General features: G+C 44.1%; 1 protein-coding gene across 1 annotated transcript in view; it reads left to right on the forward strand.

The window, feature by feature from the left end:
* The first annotated feature begins 8,974 nt into the window (after positions 1 to 8,974).
* The window catches only part of SNX2 (sorting nexin 2), a 53,427-nt gene continuing 42,472 nt past the window's right edge, over positions 8,975 to 19,929 (forward strand). Inside the window, exons 1-3 of the mRNA XM_088475089.1 lie at positions 8,975 to 9,019; positions 9,320 to 9,600; positions 15,462 to 15,579. Of these exons, the coding sequence (XP_088331215.1) occupies positions 9,493 to 9,600; positions 15,462 to 15,579 (226 nt within the window). The 5' untranslated portion in view covers positions 8,975 to 9,019; positions 9,320 to 9,492. The remainder of the gene's footprint in view (positions 9,020 to 9,319; positions 9,601 to 15,461; positions 15,580 to 19,929) is intronic.

Below are 19,929 nucleotides of genomic sequence, written 5' to 3' on the forward strand. Positions count from 1 at the left end.
TTGTTTTTCCATTTTGGGGTGCCAGTTGCCGATGGGAAGACAGAGGGTCCTCTCACTTGCTTTTCATTTTTGGGTATCAAGATCGAAACCCTGGTAGGGGTTTGCAGGCTTCATCAGGACAAGGTGGCGAAGTTGTGTGACGCTATGCTGCATGTTTGGCTGCTCGTAGCATTGCTTTGCGACAAGCGCTATCGCTGTTAGGTCTGTTGAACTTTGCCTGTACGGTTATCCCGAAGGGTAGGGTTTTTTGCCGGAAGCTGGAATGTTCCACGGCTGGGGCATCCAGACCGCACCATTTGGTTCGTTTGTCATCTGAGATCAAGAGGGATTTGTCCATTTGGGCATCTTTTCTCGAGAAATGTATTGGTGTTCTGATTTGGATGGCCCCAGCTGTCGACAGTTTTCAGTTGCAGCTTTTCACAGATGCGGCAGGTTCCGCTGGTTTTGGTTGCTACCTTGCCGGCTCCTTGAGTGTGGCACCTTGGCCTGAGGAATGGGTACGTTTGAGTCTCACAAGGGATCTTTTGCTTCTCGAACTCTTTCCAATCATGGTTACATTGGAAGTGTGGAGCGAGCATTTGTGTAATCGCAGTATAGTGCTCAGGTGTGAAAACCTTGGTATTGTGCATGCGATTAACCATCAGCGCGCTAAATCAGTGCTAGTGTTGCGAGTTTTGGCGCAGTTTGTCTTAACGTACTTGCGCTGCAACATTTAATACAGGGAGCAGCATATTCCCGTGGCAGAAAACGACATAGCTGATGTGTTGTCTCGGTTTCGGTGGCCTAGGTTTCGATCTTTGGCCCCTGAGGCTGATGCTACAGGTGTGCTTTGCCCCTCTTATGTTTGGCAGGTCATCAAGCCGGCATGGAGGGCTTGGCAGATAGGTCTCTCGCCCCAAGAGTTTACCGCCACTTGGCAGATAAGTCTGAGAGTTTACCGCCATGCTTGGGAAGAGTGGGAGGAGTGTTCCCATAGCCATAGACATGGAGGTAAGGGCAGGCATCAGTTGAGGCTTTCTTTTATTTGGCATCTCCATGTCTCTGGCATATCCAGAATAGTGGTATCTCGTTTTTTAGCTGGTATTTTCTTTTTCTGTAAATTAAAAAAGCCTTCCAGACCTTACCAAGAGCTTTCTGCTTCAGAAGGCCTTCAAAGGTTGGGCTAGTTCGGTTCCGGTAGCACCCGACAAAAGACGTCCTATCGATGTTTCTCTCCTTCCTATACTCCTCGCGGCCATAGCAGACGTTGCGGATTCGGTTTTTGAAACTATTTTGTTTAAATTTGCTTTCTCTATGGCCTTTCATTGGGATTTTTGGACTTCAGAGTTGGTTGCAGCCTCCAAAAGGGTTGATGCTACTCTGCTCCGGACGGATGTCCTGGTGGGGGAGAGGTCATTGCTTTGTGGGATTAGGTGCTCCAAGACTGATCAACTGGGTAGGGGCCATTGGATTTTGCTAGTGCCTTCCGAGGACCTGTGAAATTTCCCTATTGCACTGACCACACAATATCTTACAGTCAGGCCTGCTACTGCGGGCTCCTGGCTTTTGCATGCGGATAGCTCTCCTTTGACAAAGTATCAGTTTGGATGGGTTTTGGAGCGCTGTGCCTCTTGTGTCGGCCTCTCGCCACGGGATTTTGGTACGCATTCTTTTCATATCGGGGCAGCAACTTCCGCCGCTACGGTGGGATTTTCTGTGTCTGAAATTAAGGCTTTAGGCCGTTGGAAATCCTCCAGTTATGAGCGCTACATTTGGCCCCTGCGTTGATTGCATTTGCATTTTATAATGTTATGTTTATTCGTTTGTTATGTTTATTTGTTTAATGCAAACAAATATTTGGAGAATACCACTCTGCGCTCTCTTAAAATAACAGATTTACTTATCTTGATTATGATGTCCCAATTTTTGAAACCTCAATTCCTTTTGTAATGGATACTTTATATAATAGATGTGAGATGTATGCTCCAATGTTGATAAATATGTGGGAACATAAAGCATAAAACACAATCTAGTGCAGACGTATAAAAATCCACTTAAATACACAATAATACAAAGAGATTGGCATATGAGGGTATATATAGCTTAACCCAAATTAAAATGCATATAATCCATTCAGATATATACTCACCATATATCCATGATAAAATGGAAAAAAGAATCATGTTTAAAACAGAAGAGACAATTTTCCAAAGAAAATTAAAATATTTAATAGAATGTGTCCAGATAATGAAATCCCAACGACTTTAAAATATAACAATGTTTCACAGCTGATGTATCCAAAAAAGGTGAAGGTGGCTTCCTACCAGAATCCGGTGGTTTTTTGTGCATATAAGAGTAGTCTCACTGCCCGCAGTAGTACACCAAACTTTTCCATGAAAATGGCACCGTCCTCCTCTGGTCTGGTCAGGATAGCTGCTCAACACCAATACCGCCAACGCGTTTCAATCAGTACTCTGATCTCCCTCAAGGCTTGTATGTTTATGACTCTTCCCATGGGTATTTATACCCAGTGGGATATGGTACACCTAATTACTGGGAGGAGCCACCCTCACTTACATATATATATATATATAAATTCTGATAGACAAATGTTTCCCTCAATAACATCACACATATAATTTGTACTGATAAGGAAAATTCACTGGGATATATATTCTGATGATTATCAGTGGAGCTCTGGTTAGCTTCACAATTTACATGCTATTATGCATGAGACAGGATTTGCCTTGACAAAGCAGCCTTATGCGAAACGCGCATTGGCGTTTCCATCTATACCGCTGTCTCATGCATAATAGCATGTAAATTGTGAAGCTAACCAGAGCTCCACTGATAATCATCAGAATATATATCCCAGTGAATTTTCCTTATCAGTACGAATTATATGTGTTATGTTATTGAGGGAAACATTTGTCTATCAGAAATTACTATATGCACGGACACAACACGTGCACGTGTAATGACAAAGAGAGCTGTATTCTCACGCGTGATAACGTGTAAATTGTAAAATAAATCAACAATCTACTTACAATTTTTACAAAACATATCTGTGAATTTCCCCACTGGTACGTTTAACATATATGTGATGTTACTGAGAGAAATAATGTTTGTCAGAAATTTCTGAATACACGGATGTAAAACATGTAATGACAAACAGAAGTGCAGCTTATGATACCAAAAGTGAGAATTTATGCACCCTGTAGTTATGTAAAGGTTGAGAAAATATATACCTATGATAGGCTGAATTAATACTTGTCTCTTCTTTTACTTGTGGTGACATTTTAAGCTGGTTGAATAATATCCTGGTATAACATAAATTTTCTTTATCCCACTGGAAACGGAGAGAACTAATACTATACATGGAAACTTTATTCATTGGCAACAGTGTATAGTATTGTAGAAATGTATACAGATGAATAGTTTGTTGCATTTAATTCATCTTGTTACTCTCCTACTATTATTTGAGTAAGGAAAATATCAGTGGTGAGAAAAAATATATAACAACAATAATTAGACAGCGGTATTTGGAAAAATCTTTTATTTTCACTATATTATTTTTTTGATATCATTCACATATTTATTTTATGTTTAACGTGTGTTAAAAAATGTTTTCTTTAATTATGAGTTATTGATTTTATATTTCGCTATATGGTACCCTTGTTATATATATTTTAATTTTATGATTAATAAAGATTATATATTTTAATGCGTACACTATGCTATAATAACTGGTGGTTTACAATAATGTATTAGAGTGCACCAAAGATAGTAACTCTATCTTTCTTTTCTTTTGGTTTCTTGTCTATGTGATATATAGAGGTCTTGGTGGCACCATCCAAGTGATAAAGTATTTATATTATTGGAACTTGAATTTATAATAGGAATTTAGCATTTTAAAACACTTGGAAGGATAAACATTAAAATTAATATCATTCAAAATTATTGAATATATGTTTGAAGATACATGGTATTCCACATTCTCTAGTGTGGGATTGTCTCTTGTTTCACAATGTCTATATTTTAAAGTCGTTGGGATTTCATTATCTGGACACATTCTATTAAATATTTTTATTTTCTTTGGAAAATTGTCTCTTCTGTTTTAAACGTGATTCTTTTTTCCATTTTATCATGGATATATGGTGAGTATATATCTGAATGGATTATATGCATTTTAATTTGGGTTAAGATATATATACCCTCATATGCCAATCTCTTTGTATTATTGTGTATTTAAGTGGATTTTTATACGTCTGCACTAGATTGTGTTTTATGCTTTATGTTCCCACATATTTATCAACATTGGAGCATACATCTCACATCTATTATATAAAGTATCCATTACAAAAGGAATTGAGGTTTCAAAAATCGGGACATCATAATCAAGATAAGTAAATCTTATATTTTAAGTGAGCTCAGAGTGGTATTCTCCAAATATTTGTTTGCATTAATGTATTTTTGGTGAGGATAACACCAAGGAGATTTATACTATTCTTTAGCAGCCTTCTTAGCGCAATTATTGGCAGATATCACTTTTTATATTCTTTTATGTTTATTTGTTTGTTTACATTCAATATATGTTCTTGTTTGTCCTTGTCTACCTGACTTGGGGATTAGCTACTTGTCGCTGTGGCAGAGGAAATCTGGATGCATTTGGCCTTTTATTTTGCCTGAACTGACGGACCTAATTTGGCTCATTGGCATCACTAATTACAATTCATATGTCCCTCAGCAGGTTTTTCGTTTTTTTCCTCCAGCCAAGTTATCCGTGTTTCCCTGCTTCCCCCCCCTCCCTCACCCCATTTACCCTCATGTGTCTTTATATTTGCTTCGAATTGGCACTGAAGCTTGTCTTAAATTCAGCCTGGCAGCTGGTTACACCAATATTTTTCTTCTTAGCAGATCCTCTGCTAATTAATTATAGTTGCAAATTCATTTAATTTTGCATTCTTTTCTCCCCTTCAGGTGTTAAGCTTGACTCTCTCCAAATATGGATTGTTGGCCACTGATATGTTTTCTGGGCTGCTAAGTTCATGGATGTTTGTGGTGCTCCTTCCTTTCCTGCTCTGATTGTGTGCGGTGGATTGGTGTGAGAGGGATGCTGTGGAAGCCATCAGCATGGCCTTCTGGCAAGATCATATGGTCGTTTATTTTGCCTAGGCTGGTCTGGCGTGGCGTGCAGTATGGTAGGGCGGTGGATGAAACCAGAAAGAAGGTGAATGCAGCAGTCGCAAAGCATGTGTTAGCCTCTGGTGGTTGTGTCATTGTGCATGACAAGATACGTTTCCGGCATGCATATCTGTATAGGAGAGATGGCGTTCATTTGACTGAGGAGGGGGTTTTGATTTTTGTTGAGGATCTGTTCCAGGTTGTTTCATCAGTGTTTTTTAGTTGTGGTATGGTGGCGGTGCGTTGGTCCTGTAAAAAGACCTTCGTGTTGGTGGGAAAGACCGGCAGGTCGCCACTTAGGGTGCAAGTCTCTTTCAGTTTGTGGTATTATAGTCCTTTGGTGCGCTCACCCTCTTTGACTTGTTAAATTCGCTGGATCACCCTGCCGGGGATAGCGTCATCACCCTTCCGGGTGGGTAGTCACGTTAAGAGGGTTGAGTGGATACCTTTTTGTTGACGTTGTTTAGTAACCGGTTGCTCTGCACCTTAGGCGGTGTCCGCTTGGTATGCATGTCTGTGTGATGCATGTCTGGAGTAAGCTGAATGTTGCCTTCCTTTCTTTGCCACCATATCTTCAATCAGTTTAGATTCATTTAATAGTAATTAAATAATTTTAATAAATTACTAACTAATTATTCTGCCAAATCTCATGTCTCCGAGTCTTTATTTCATATAATTTATTAAGAAGGTGTTTTATCGCATTGTATCACACAGGACACCCCTCTATCGATTGTAAGTTTAATGACTCATGAGACTTAGCGGTAGCGGCAGAAGGCCCAGGGGCTTTGCCCATTTTGTCACTCCTGGACCCCACAATTTGTGATGGCAGCACTGGATGTGGCCGACACAAGGGGACAGGTTGGACAGCTTACCCAGCATTTTGGGCGGAGCGGGGTGTTGTAAAGCAGGGGGCAGGGCCAAAATGATGCAATTCAGCATGAATCACGTCACCGCCCCCCCCCCTTCTGCTGCCGGGGTTTTTCTTCTTACCGTAGAGGGGGGGGACTGGAGGGTCGGCAGTTGCCGGAGGCTTACCTGCCTTTCCATGGGTCCAGGAACTGCACCCTTTTTTCGGGAGGATCCCGGCCGAATCAAGAGGGTAGGCAAGTATGGCATACTTGCCTACTCTTGATAAAGCATTTCAGGGACATTGTGAAAGCAACACCTATGAGCATACCTCCCAACTGTCCCGCTTCCAGCGGGACAGTCCCGTTTTTCTGGAACTGTCCCGTTGTCCCGCCCGCGGGCCGCAGTGTCCCGTGGTGGGGGGGAGGTTGGGGAAAGCACAAACCGCTGCCCTGCATAGCAGAGCAGCGGGTGTGCAGGAGGAGAACAGATGCAGCATCTGTTCTCTTGTGTACGGGCTGCCTGGGTGGTGCCCAGCATCTCGGAGAGTGCTGGGCACGCCCCCAAAGTAACGAAAACGGGGTAAGCCGCGAGGCTCTGTCCCGTTTTCAATGGACTCCGCCCCTTTTCCCGGAAGCCACGCATCCTGTCCCTCCTTCCTTCATTGAAATGTTGGGAGGTATGTATGAGCACAGCATTAAAGTGGGTGTTAAATTACACCAGACCCATAAAGAAAAGGAGACTAATTAGTCATAGATGATCCATAATTTAAGTGCATAGATGGAGGTGATAATCTCCACTCACCTAGTAACCAATAAATGCGTTCCCTGAAAGGTATCTTTATGTATTAAAGATGATGATCAGATAAGCTTCTTTCCATAGGAGAAATACCACAATTGGAACCACGCTCGCCTTAATTCTGATATAGACTTTCCTAGAAAGGTTTCTTTTAGACTACAGTATGAAGAAAGTCCACCATACACATGGGTATCCTTTTATGTAAATTTATTCCAAAAAGTCTTTAAAAACAATATGAAAATTTCAACATGTTAAAAAAACAGAAGAGTTCCTTTGGTTAAACCACTATCAGCTCATAGGGGTAGTTTCTCAGTCATGCATCTGTATCCCACCCGGAATGAGTCACAAAAACGAATGACTGGACCATATAAGTGTGGAAAATATGATAAAAACCTCCAAATGGTGTAGTGTTCCCCCTTAGTTCTTTAGCACCAACGTGTTGGAATTTTCATATTGTTTTTAAAGACTTTTTGGAATAAATTTACATAAAAGGATACCCATGTGTATGGTGGACTTTCTTCATACTGAAGTCTAAAAGAAACCATTCTAGGAACGTCTATATCTGAATTAAGGTGAGCGTGGTTCCAATTGTGGTATTTCTCCTATGGAAAGAAGCTTATCTGATTATCATCTTTAATACATAAAGATACCTTTCAGGGAACGCATTTATTGGTTACTAGGTGAGTGGAGATTATCACCTCCACCTATGCACTTAAATTATGGATCATCTATGACTAATTAGTCTCCTTTTCTTTATGGGTCTGGTATAATTTAAGGGCCACATCTAGACGTGATCCCTTCAAAAGGACAGCGCCAGTGGAATCGCTCATTTTTCTTTGTCTGTGTATCTGAAGGTGTGGTGCTCCAGAGCGTGAACTAGGCTGCGGTCCAGGAGCGCAGGAGATTTGAACCAAAATTGTTCTGTTATTTGGTATTAAAGTGGGCGTGTACTGCTACATCTGAGAGGTGTGTCATAAAACGGACTTACATCTAATACCACTTTTCCACCTAAATTCCGGGTCTGACCCGGAGTTGGAACAAAGTTCCTATCCGGATCAGACCCGGAATTTTGCCGGCGCCGACTCGGGATATTCCCGAGTCAGCGCCGCTCAAACCGCAGTCGGGTCTGCATAGACCCGGCTTTTGCGTAGTGAAAGTGGTCGCTTGGAGATGACGTCATCTCCAAGCGCCACTGAAGCCGGACCAATCGGCCGGCTAGCAGCGCACACTACAGGTCATCGTGACCCAGAGTGCGCTGTTCTCACATCAGGGTTTCACAGGCTATGCCCGTGTTAAACCCTGCTAGTTACCTGGGTTGGATTGCCGGGTCACTCGACCCGGCGATCCAACTCTCTCCCCTTTTACACCAGGGAGCTGCCCAGGTTAACACTTCAAAAACCAGGGTTTTAGCTCCGGTGTAAAAGGGGTATAAATGTAAACAAGCCTAAAAGCAGTTAGTAAGATCTGTTTGTTGATGAAAACACACTTAGGTCTATTTACTAAGCAGTGTTAGGATACAGAGTGAAAAGTGATAAGGTGCCAGCCAATCAGCTACTAACTGCCATCTCACAGGCTGTGTTTGAAAAATGACAATTGAGAGCTGATTGGCGGGTACCTTATCACTTTTCACTCTGTCTCCTAACACTGCTTCATAAATAGACCCCTAATACTTTTCAGATAATTCATGCAGCCCTAGGGGTCATTGGGGCAGATGTATGAAGCTCTGGAAAATGATAAAGTGCAGAGTGATAAACGACCAACCAATCTGCTCCCAACTGTCATGTTACAGGCTGTGTTTAAAAAATGACAGTTGGGAGCCGATTGGCTGGTCGCTTATCACTCTGCACTTTATCACTTCCCAGAGCTTCATACATCTGGCCCAATGTACCTAATAACCAATGCAGGGAAATTATACAAATTATCCCATTTGAATGTTTACATCTGTATTTTTTTTTTTTTTTTTTTAAATATAACAGCTTCCCAATGGGGGTAAGGTGCAATCAGGGAGATTGTTAGACTTTTCAGGGAGACAGCTACTATTTCAGGGAGTCTCCCTGACAATGAGGGAGAGTTGGCAAGTATGAGCTGAGCACAGGTGACTTAATTAGTACCTCAGTCAATTTGATTTAACCACCTGTGCCCATCCATGGATATGGTGCCTTGAGGACCATGTTTGGGAACCTCTGGTCTAGGGGATAATGCATCAATACTGGTAAAGTAGAGGCTTCCCTATATCTGTGTGACATGTGCATTTTAAATGACATACGTTATATGCTATTGGGAAGCAGCAGGTCCAGCCTCAGAACATATACATTTTATACATACAGTATTAGCATATAACATACATTGTAGTAGCTGATGGGATGATTAAAAAAAGGTGCAAAACTATAAATGTCTACTGGCACGCTGACCTACTATTACTAGTAGTCTAGTAGTACTAAGTACTGGGCCTGTATAACTGCTATTTTCTTAACGACTTTCTTGTTTCTTGCCCTCCGTGACCACATCAAAGATGGACGATTCCGCTATCCGGCGTCGGATCTCATTGGCCGGCCTGACTTCCTGGTTAACACTAGCGCTCACACAGGGAAGTCACGCGGCGGCACGTGACGGCGCAGGCGTGCAGGAAGGGAGGAGGCGGAGCGCAGGCCCCAGGCAGGCTGCTGTCACAGTGTAGTAGGCAAGATGGCATCGGAACGGGAGCCACCTCCTCTGGGAGAGGGGAGACAGACCGACTTTGAGGAATTGGAGGAGGGTGAAGACCTCTTCACCAGCACAGTGTCCACCATGGAGGTAAGGGCGCTGCTAGCTCTCGTCTCCCCGGGGATGCATGTAAGGGGTTGGGCTGCAGTGTCAGCCACTTTCTGTGCCATGTCACAGGACATCATTAGCCTCTGGTAAGCTCCTCTACCAGGCCAGCTCCGTCCCCCACTCCCTGACCTCCCCATCAAATATTATAGACCTTCCTGTATTCACCCAGCAGGGACTGACCCAGCCTGTCCATCACATGACATAGTCCTCACTGTCTGTATTTAGGGAGACAGGGACTGACACTGACCCAGTCTGTCCATGACATGACATAGTCCCTCACTTTCTGCATCCAGTAGGGACTGGCCCAGCCTGTCCATCACATTACCTAGTCCTCACTTTCTGCATCCAGCAGGAACTGACCCAGCCTGCCCATCACATGACATAGTCCTCACTGGCTGTATTCAGGGACTGACATTGACCCAGCCTGCCCATCACATGCCACAGTCCTCACTGTCTGGATCTAGGAACAGACACTAACCCAGCTTGCCCATCACATGCCATAGTCCTCATTTGCTGCACCCAGGGACTGACCCTTCCTGCCCATCACTTACCCTAGTCCACAAAGTTTGCACCCAAGGACTGGTATTGACTGATATACGGTGCATTCAGATTACAGACTAGGGGCTGTATTTTCAAAGCGGCATCTTGAAGCTGAAAATTGAAAGCGTCACTCACGTTCAGTGTAATGCCCAGCGTGCTTTACACTGAGTGCGAGTAACTGTGCTGCCCATTTTGCAAAAATAACCCTAGAACATAAAATTAAGGTGTCACCTTGGAATATTTTTACCTTCTGTCGGGTCATGTTAGCAGACATTCTAGTCGTTCCCCTACATCTTTTCTCTGCTTTAACTATTATTGTGACGAGCTTAGTATGGGACCGTTCACTATAATACATATTTTTATTATTTTGAGGTCCTTTAAAATGTATCATCATTTACACCATTTTTATTTTGCTTTTAGTTGTGTTTTTTTTTTTTTTTTTTAATTTTATTTAAAAAAAAAAACCCTTGTGTTATGTAAACTCAGTTTTACGGTTATAACTGTCTATTATTATTTTGCATGCTTATGGGAAGAGTTCATATAATAAAACAAATGTCTTCTGAAAATAAGGGATGTGCAGGTAGGAGGGGTGTGTGTTTTTTCTCTTACCAGCAGTTTCCACTTCTGTTTGTAGATCACCTGGTTTAGTTTTTGTGTACTTCTTAGTTTTATGTATCTTTCTGCTCTGGTAGTTTTCTGTTATGTGCTGTGAAATAGTAACTGGCCCTTGTTGTCACTGGAATAAAATCTATAAGATGTGAGAGTAGATATGAAGCTGTGTGACCTCCTACAGAAAGGGAACATTATTTATCTTGTTTGTTTCACGGATACCAGGTTGTTCTGAGGTCATGCAGCATGTATATGAATGTAAACTGTTTTAATGTAGGTTATTAAATAATTATCGGTTTCTACAATTTTTTTAGTTATTTTAGATTCCTTAATATTACAGAAGCTGAACTGTTTTAAAAAAACTAATCCTAAACGAAAAGAGCAGTAAAGGCCCCTACACACGGAACGATATTGATAACGATCCGAGGGAATAGAACGATAAATCAGCAATATTGTTCCTTGTGTAAGCACGATATTGTGCATTGCGCGCTCCCGTGGGGTCGTCTGTCGCTTCGCCTGATCGTTCTGCATGTTTTAAAGACCAGGCGAAGCAACTGACGATCCCATGCAGCACAATGTGGGGGTGGGGGAGCAGCATGTCGGGCACCGGAATGCCCCGTGTGTAGGGACCGCCCGATATATCGGCCCGGGTTTGTCGGTCGCATCGGTGGGTACACATTGTACCATGTGTACCCACCTTTAGTTTAGTACAGTATAACAGCATCTAGGCTAATTTTATTCCTCTGCATCCTATCTCTGTTTACAAAGTTTGCGTTTCTTACCTGGTAGGAGGGGAGGGGTTCCAAACACCAGCAATGAGCCCCCCAGTGATGGAACCAAAACTCCTGCATAACTTCATATATTAGGTGACGGCGCTCTTGATTAGAACAGAGTAAACCATGATTTCAAAACATACTTAAAATATTTACGATGTTACTTACAGTGGTAATAGATTCCACTTATTGTGTTGAAAACTGTAAATTTACAAGAGGTTGTTGGATGGATGTGGGTTTGTCAAGGACTACACTATTGTAGAACCTTTATTTTAAGTAAAGCTTATCATCCTAAATTCTTAGGTGTCATTTTAATGAGGTGTGAGTTTGGTCCTGGGGTCTGTTGGCAGGTTAAATAGCATAATTTGGCCATTAAAATTTCTCTTGAAAAAAAAAGTTAAATAGTGGGTTATATGATGTGGGACATGTATGTAGAGGTGTTGTTTTGACAGGAGAGGGGTTTTAGAACCTGCAGACGGGAGCTAAAAAGAGTTTTACCAGCTTTTTACAAAATAGTATTAAAACACTGAAAAATCCCTTAACATTTTTTCTGTACCCCAAAATTCTGGAAAGCCTCTCTTGCTATCATTTTTCCTCCATTAATAAAAAATTAAAGCATCAGGCATTTGACACCTTTTTAAGAACCTCCAATACTTTTCTTATGGCCATTATCAGCCTTCTATATGGTCCTGCTATCTCAGTTGTCACTTTTTTGAGGTCTGGATGCTTGCCCCACTTTTTCATGCACTTCTCCCAGGTCCCTCTTTGTAGAAAAGTTGTGCAACCTCTCCCCGAGTCCTGGGAATTTGCATTTCTACATGAATTTCTCATATCTCCTGTGCGCACATTCACGTGATGTATGCGAGTTTCATGATACAAAGTCGCTTTCACAAACCCGCTCCTAAATGAATTGACCCCTTATAATCCAGGCCAGGTCAAAGTACTGCTGGGACCTAACTTGTTTAATAATTTCACTGTTATCAATGAATCCTTATCTTCCCTGGTTTCTCTGACTAATCATACTATCATATATTTTTCCATACCTGTTATAATGTGAGGACTATCTAAAATAAGACACTGTCATAGATTATTTTAATAAGGTAAACAAACTACAGCTTTAAAGTGTCATGAATTGTACTAGACGGATAGGAGGCCACCTCTTTCATGAGAAGTGCCATCAGTTGGTACATCACTGGTGTGGGGAATACTTTTGTAAACCATTGCAGACTTTTTTCCACTGTTGCCCCTAGCTTATATATTTCCCTTATACTTCCATTACCTTCTGTTCCTTGTAAACTTCATCATGTTATGGAGTATTCGTCGTTTTTTTTTTTTTTTTTTTTTTTTTTTTCCTATCAAAACTTTATTTCAATATTTACCCTCAGGTTGCTTCCTCTAGCCGGTAGAATATTTGGAATAATGCATTTGAATCAATATTCAAAGAAGTGATGGCTTTGATCTAACAAAGTTAGTCTATTTTTTTTGTTGTGTGATCTTTTAAAGACCTTGGTGGAATATTTTTAAATGTTTGCAGCCATTGGTTTAAGTGGTTACTCCTTCCACCAGAGGAAAATAGTTTTTGATAGTTTAGAGACATTTATATACAAAAAAAACTTGGGGCCAAATGTAATACAGATGTGTCCTCACTCGTCTTTGCTGTGGTCGCGCCAAACAGCCCCTCTCGGCGAGATTGATCCTGTTAGACTCTGCTAGCGCCAGGCTGTTTTTTTTTTTTTTTTTTTTTTTGCATCTTTTTTTTTTTTTCCCCAAAAATGCATCTAAGTCGTAATGCAACTAGGACTAGAAGACTGTGCTGATTGATTTGATATGTGACTTGGCGGTTCTAAGTGCCGATGATAGGAGATTGGTGGCGGTAGTGAGTTACCTGCCTACTGTGCAGTGGGTGGAGTCAGTAACAGATGGTTACTGACGGTAAGAGGGAATTCCTCATACTCCTGTAGTCAGTGGGTCAAAAATATGCGATCACAGTGGCAATGTTTTGGCAGTTTTGCTGCTGGATTTTAAGGGCATTCAGTTATTTATCGCGGCCGAGCGCCAGACTAAACCGAAGGGTTATGGTTGGGCTACGGGTGCGGAGGTTACGGTTCGGCACTAGAGATGGGAAATGTTTGGGTTAGACACTAGGGGGAAGAGTTAGGGGTTAGCATTAGCAATACTCGCTGCCAGAAGCCGTGCAGGATTAGACGTTTGTCGTCCTAACGTCACTGCTGCACCAAGAAGACACAGCTGGAGCCACCGGACGTGGTTTTTCATGCCTAGACCATCTAGATGTTTTGGCGACATTCTAATCATTTTATAATTTCATCAACAATGTCAAAGTCACATGCTGCATGTCAACATTAAGACCATGTCGACATTATATACCACACACTGCTCTGGTTGATAATTTATAGCCATCATTTTTGGTAAATGTATGTATCCTAAACTTTTATTCGGTATGGATATCTGTATGTAGTTCTGCTGAGACGTATATTTCTCTGTAGTTTACACTGTTATGTACGGGGAGTTGTCTCAAAGTGCTGTATAACATAGGAAGGTTGCTAGATTTCTGAATAATGTATTAAGCAATCCTTACTTGATTACTCACTTTTTCCTCAGAATAGTCTCATGAGGCCATTGATAGAAAATGCGCAAATCTAAACTATGCATTCTTTTTCTATGTATACTGCCCATAGTTTGTTGCATAATATTTTTTGACCCTAATTGTGGTCACTGTTATGGGATTCCAGTTAAATTAATCATATTTTGGAAGCAATTAACTGGAACTAAATAAGAATTGTGCCAAAAATGTTAATTTCAAATTAAATTTGCAGATGGAGATTTGGTATGATAACATATCTTTATGAATGAGGGGTGGTTAAGAGTAGCTGCCCATTTATTGAGAATGTATGATAAATTAAAGGATTTTATACCGGGTATAGCTAAACCGCCACAGTAGTTTACATTTGTCATTCCAGTTTTGGTAGTGTACGGGTTGTCAATGACATCCATTGTTACCATGCAATGATTGGTTGTATATACTAGTGTTATGATCTAAGCAGTACTTTTGTATATTTCTATATTTTAAGGTGGTTTGTCACTTTATAAGCTCCCATGCACTAAATTCCCAGTTATAATAATAATGGTACTTTGGTGGGAATGTGTCTCCTGTATGCAGTATTAGCAACATGCTTGTTCAGCTTATTGCCATTGTCCTATTGGTGTAGAACTACAGTCAAGGAAGACTTGCTGCTTTGTGATACGTTCCCCACTGTTTTGTCTTCCGATTCATAAAATGAAAATAAATTGTATTGGGCATATAAAACTAATCAGCGGAACGTCTTTCGGAGAACTGCATTCAGACGCTAGACTTTGAGGCTTCTATAGCAGAACTGTACTTCCACTAACATGAAAATCGTATCCTATTGTTAGTTCCATTTCAAAAGGGTTACCCTTTCCATTTTCGAAATCTATGTTTTATTATTGCCACTCTCCTGAAACAATGGCAAAAGTCTACCTAGATATTTAGTTACTTTCACTGAACACCTATAGTCTTCCTTGTTGCATCGTTGTTTCTCTGCAACAGTTACTCCACTTTATTCGGAACTATTTGGTGTCTGTTCTGCTCCTTTGACAGTGGAACAAGTCTATGCACCCTACTGAAGTTGCAGGGTTTTGTGATGTGAAGTTTGAAATCGAGATAAATTATGTCAGACCTTTCCTCACCTTTAACGTGGTTGTGAATCCAACACATGTGACCTGATAAGTTGCTGATGGAATGTTTCCTTGTTTATTGTTATGTTGTCATGATTAGGAAATGGAAAGTGCTGACACACAATGTAATTTCCTTTTTGTTTTCACTGTCAGAAATTGGAACTATGGAATTGTGTATATGCTAAAATCTATTTTCTTGTTTTTCAGTCCAGCCCGTCTTCTCCTGAGCCCGCCAGTCTTCCCACAGAAGATATCAGTACAAATTCTAATGGCCCTAAACCCACAGAAGTGATTCTTAGTGATGACAGAGAAGATCTTTTTGCTGGTAATGATGATTTCATTTCTGGCCTTGGCATTTGTTTGACCTAAAATGTGTTCATCTAAAATCTAATAAGAAAGAATTGATCTCAGAACTGGAATGTAAACCAGTGTCTTTTGTGTGCCTTGAGCACTTTTAGCCAACACGCACTGTCTCTTTTTGGGGAAAAAAAGTAAGTGAACCTCTTGAATAATATAATCTTATATGCAAGGGATATTTCTACATCTGGGTCCATAGGGTATCCACAGGATACCTTGGGGTATAGGTGATGACGTCGGGCATCGGGCACCATAGAATTAAGTTTTCAGCCTGCCAGGATGCACTAGGGTACCCCTCCTATACCCCTCCCCCGAGCCAAGGCATCTCCGTTTCGTTGGTGCCCGGCTCGGAGTCGGATGCACTTGTTTGAAGTGGGGGCTAAGGATAGCCCCTGAAGTTTTCTTCAAGGCAGCCGTGGCTGCCCATCTGGATGTACAGCATGGACAGTCACTATTGACGTCCATGCTGTCTTCCCTACACCCCCGCCGGTACCAGAACGCCGGTACTGATCCGGGCATGCTGGTAAGCATCTGGGGTCACAGCTAGCGGTGACCCAGATGTTTGGGACCACCGTGGGTCCCCGCTGAAACATGGTCCAGAGTCCCCAGGCAGGGGGCTCCCTGGGGACTGGCTACAGCGTGGAGCCAGGTAACAAACCTGCGCTTCCACTACCCCCCTGGGACAGCGGACCGCAGCTGAGCGGTAGCGCTGCGGTGTCCCAGGGGTTAATTGCATGCCAGAGGAGCGCGCCTTCCCTGTACACAGCCGGCGCCTCCCCCGCCGCACACAGCCCTATCTGCTCCTGCCGATTGGCCCTGTGGCAGCGCTCCTCCCCCAGGCCGGCCTCCTCTCTGCTCCTCGGTGGCCATCTTTATAGAAGCATGGTGATTGCTGCTGAACGGTGGCATCGTGGTCTGGGTCCCCTGGCATACCTCTCCTCCGTTGGAACAGGTCTGTGTATGCAGCGCTGTGTCCTACCAGACTCTGGGTCTGCGTAGTTGAGGATCAGTGCAGGAATTGATTTCTTTGCATTGCATGTGATTGCTGCTAGCGTCTGCTGCCTGTACTTTCACTTTCTACTGTCAACCTTTTCACTGTCCCTGCTCTTCTTCTGCAAAAGCCCTTGTGGTGCGGTGATTGCAGGGCGGTTCTCCCACTATACTAACGAGTATCAGTGAGAGGGGTCACATACTTGCCATCATGTCTGAGAGTGATTTTCCTCTCCAGCTTCTGTGTACTACGTGCAAGGTACCTATAGCGGAGGGGGAGGGTAGCGCGGAGGGGCTATATCGGCAGTGTTTTATATTGGCGCGACCAATTACTGCCACGGCTCCGGTACAGGAACTGCCCTGGGCTTGTTTCGCCAAGGCGCTTACAACTCTAGTGGGCCAGTTAGCTCCGCAACCTGCGTTCTCTCAGATGGGATTGTCCCAGCAATCAGTGGTGTCGTCACGCATGCAGGGGTTCCCGAGACAACTGATGGTTCCTCACAGTCTCCCTATTTCCCCTCGTCAGGTCTCTCAGGAGCCTGCGTGGGTTAATTCACTGACAAGCTCTGTACAGCATTTGTCGGACGTATTACAAGGGGAGTCTGTGTTGTGGCCTAACAAGCGGCCGGTGGCGTCTCAGTCCGCTCCTTATGAGGATGACGACGGGACGTCAGATGATGAGGAGATTCTGGATCTTTCTGACCAAGAACCTCTCCGTACTAAAGAGTCGGACACTAAGTCTAAGGTTTATATTCCTGGCCTTATTCGTGCAGTCCGCACAGCTTTAGTTATTGAGGATGATGATCCTTCGGTGTCAAAGTCCAAATATGCCTTTTTCAAGGATATTAAGGGTGACACCACAGTGTTTCCTCTTTCGGGTCAGTTAGTAGACCATTTAGAGGAGGCGTGGAAACATCCTGGCAAACGGTATCAGCCTCAAAGGCGTTTAGCGGTGGCTTATCCATTTGCGGACAATTATTTCTCTAAGTGGGAATCCCCTCCTCAGGTGGATTCTCATGTGACACGCCTAGTCCGAAGTGCCACATTGCCCATGCCCTCCATGTCCTCCTTGAAGGATGCTACGGACCGTAAGGTGGAGATCTGCCTCAAGTCCATTTATTCCCTCGCTGGGGGGCGGCATCCAGACCGGCTATGGCCGTATGTTGGGTAGCCAGAGCTATGGAGCGCTGGGCCGATAGTTTGGAGGCGTCTCTGGATTCCGACTGTTCGGCTGAACAGTCCGAGTTGATAGGTAACCTCCGGGTTTCAGCCACTTACATCAATGAAGCGGTCTTGGATATTAGTACCCTCACTTCTTGCATTTCCTCGGCAGCTGTTGCTGCTCGTCGCACCTTATGGTTGCGATCCTGGAAGGCGGACGCTGATTCCAAAAAGGGAATGGAAGCTTTGCCATTTAATGGAGAAGTCCTCTTTGGTCCGGATCTGGACAAAATTGTGGCCACGCTAGCGGCAGCCAAGTCTGCATGTCTCCCGTCTGCTGCGGTCCCTTCCAGTTCGGGTACGTCGTCCTTTCGGCCTTATAGGGCCCAGGGTAGGCCTAAGGCACAGTCCTTTCCCCGACAGGCTGGGCCCAAGAAATCGGCCAAGCCCGGGAAGCAGACCTGGAGTACCAGACGTCCAGCCCCTAAGCCTGATGACAAGCCTGCGGCCTGACGGTCCGGGCCTCCCTTTGGGGGATCCCAAAGTGGGAGGCCGCCTACTGTAGTTCGCCCAGCATTGGTCGGCAACTACGACAGACACTTGGGTTCTCGAGGTGGTTTCTCACGGGTATGCCCTCTCCTTTCGGGTCTTCCCTTAGACCAGACCAAAGCCATGGAACTGCGGAAGGTTTTGCACACTATGCTCCAGGCTGGAGTTATAGTGCCTGTTCCATTCTCCCAGAGGGGCCAGGGTTTCTATTCCAATCTATTTTTGGTGCAGAAACCCAATGGGTCGTACCGTCCGATTCTCAACCTCAAGGCCCTCAACAAGTCCTTGCGGGTACCGCGGTTTTGGATGGAGACCGTACAGTCCATCATTCTGGCGCTGGAACCTGGGGATTACATGGTGTCGTTGGACATACAGGACGCTTACCTGCATGTCCCTATTCTTTTGCGTCACCAAGAGTTCCTCAGGTTTGCAATCCGCACCGATCACTTTCAGTTCCGGGCGTTACCTTTTGGCCTGGCGACAGCACCACGTTTATTTACCATGGTTATGGCGGTCATGGCGGCGTTCCTGCGGCTGCAGGGAGTCCGCATGTTGCCGTACCTAGACGATCTTTTGTTGGTAGCAGGGTCTCCAGAGCTCCTTCTACGCCACTTGGATCTGACGATTGCAGTACTGCAACGGCACGGCTGGTTGATAAACTGGCAAAAGTCTACCCTGATCCCGTCTCAGAGGATTCTGCACCTCGGAGCCTTATTGGACTCCAGTCAGCAGAGGATCTTTGTGACGGGGGAAAAAATCTCTCCCTTGCAGTTGAGGGTGCGCAGTTGTCTGCAGAGTCGCCGTGTGTCTCTACACTCGGCGATGAGGTTACTGGGCTCCATGGTGTCGGTATTCGACATGGTGGAATATGCCCAGTTTCACTCCAGACCTCTGCAGCAATTGATCCTGTCCAAATGGAATGGACTGCCTCCGAGTCTAAAATCCCAGACGATGGTGCTCACTCCGGAGGTTCGCCTGTCCCTTGTCTGGTGGTTACAGACGACCCATCTCAACAAGGGTCGTCCGTTTTGGGTGGCAAACTGGGTCCTATTGACCACGGACGCCAGCCTTCGGGACTGGGGAGCGGTCACGGGTCCACACTTGTTCCAGGGCAAATGGACTCAAGCGTAGAAGGAGCTTCCAATAAACATTTTTGAACTCCACGCCGTTTTCAATGCTCTCCAGCAGGCACATCGGGTTCTCCGGGGTCACCCCCGTGCAGGTCCAGTCGGACAACACCACCACTGTGGCTTACATAAATCGGCAAGGAGGAACCCGAAGTCGGGCGGCACTCGTAGAGGTGTCCCGCATCCTGGTCTGGGCGGAGCGCAATCTCCCGGCCATATCAGCAGTATTCATCCCGGGCGTCCTCAACTGGGAGGCGGACTTTCTCAGTCGTCAGGACGTTCATCCGGGGGAGTGGTCCCTGCACCAGGACGTCTTTCAACTTCTGGTGGACAGGTGGGATCTTCCAGAGATCGACCTCATGGCGTCACGGCACAACAACAAGTTGCCAGTGTACGGGTCTCGCACAAGAGACGAAAACGCGTCTCTGGTGGATGCCCTGTCCGTCCAGTGGACGTTTTAGTTTGCTTATCTCTTTCCTCCGTTTTCCCTT

The sequence above is a fragment of the Taudactylus pleione genome, unplaced genomic scaffold, assembly GCF_031769625.1.
Source record: "Taudactylus pleione unplaced genomic scaffold, aTauple2 ptg000162l, whole genome shotgun sequence".
Taxonomy (NCBI): Eukaryota; Metazoa; Chordata; class Amphibia; order Anura; family Myobatrachidae; genus Taudactylus; species Taudactylus pleione.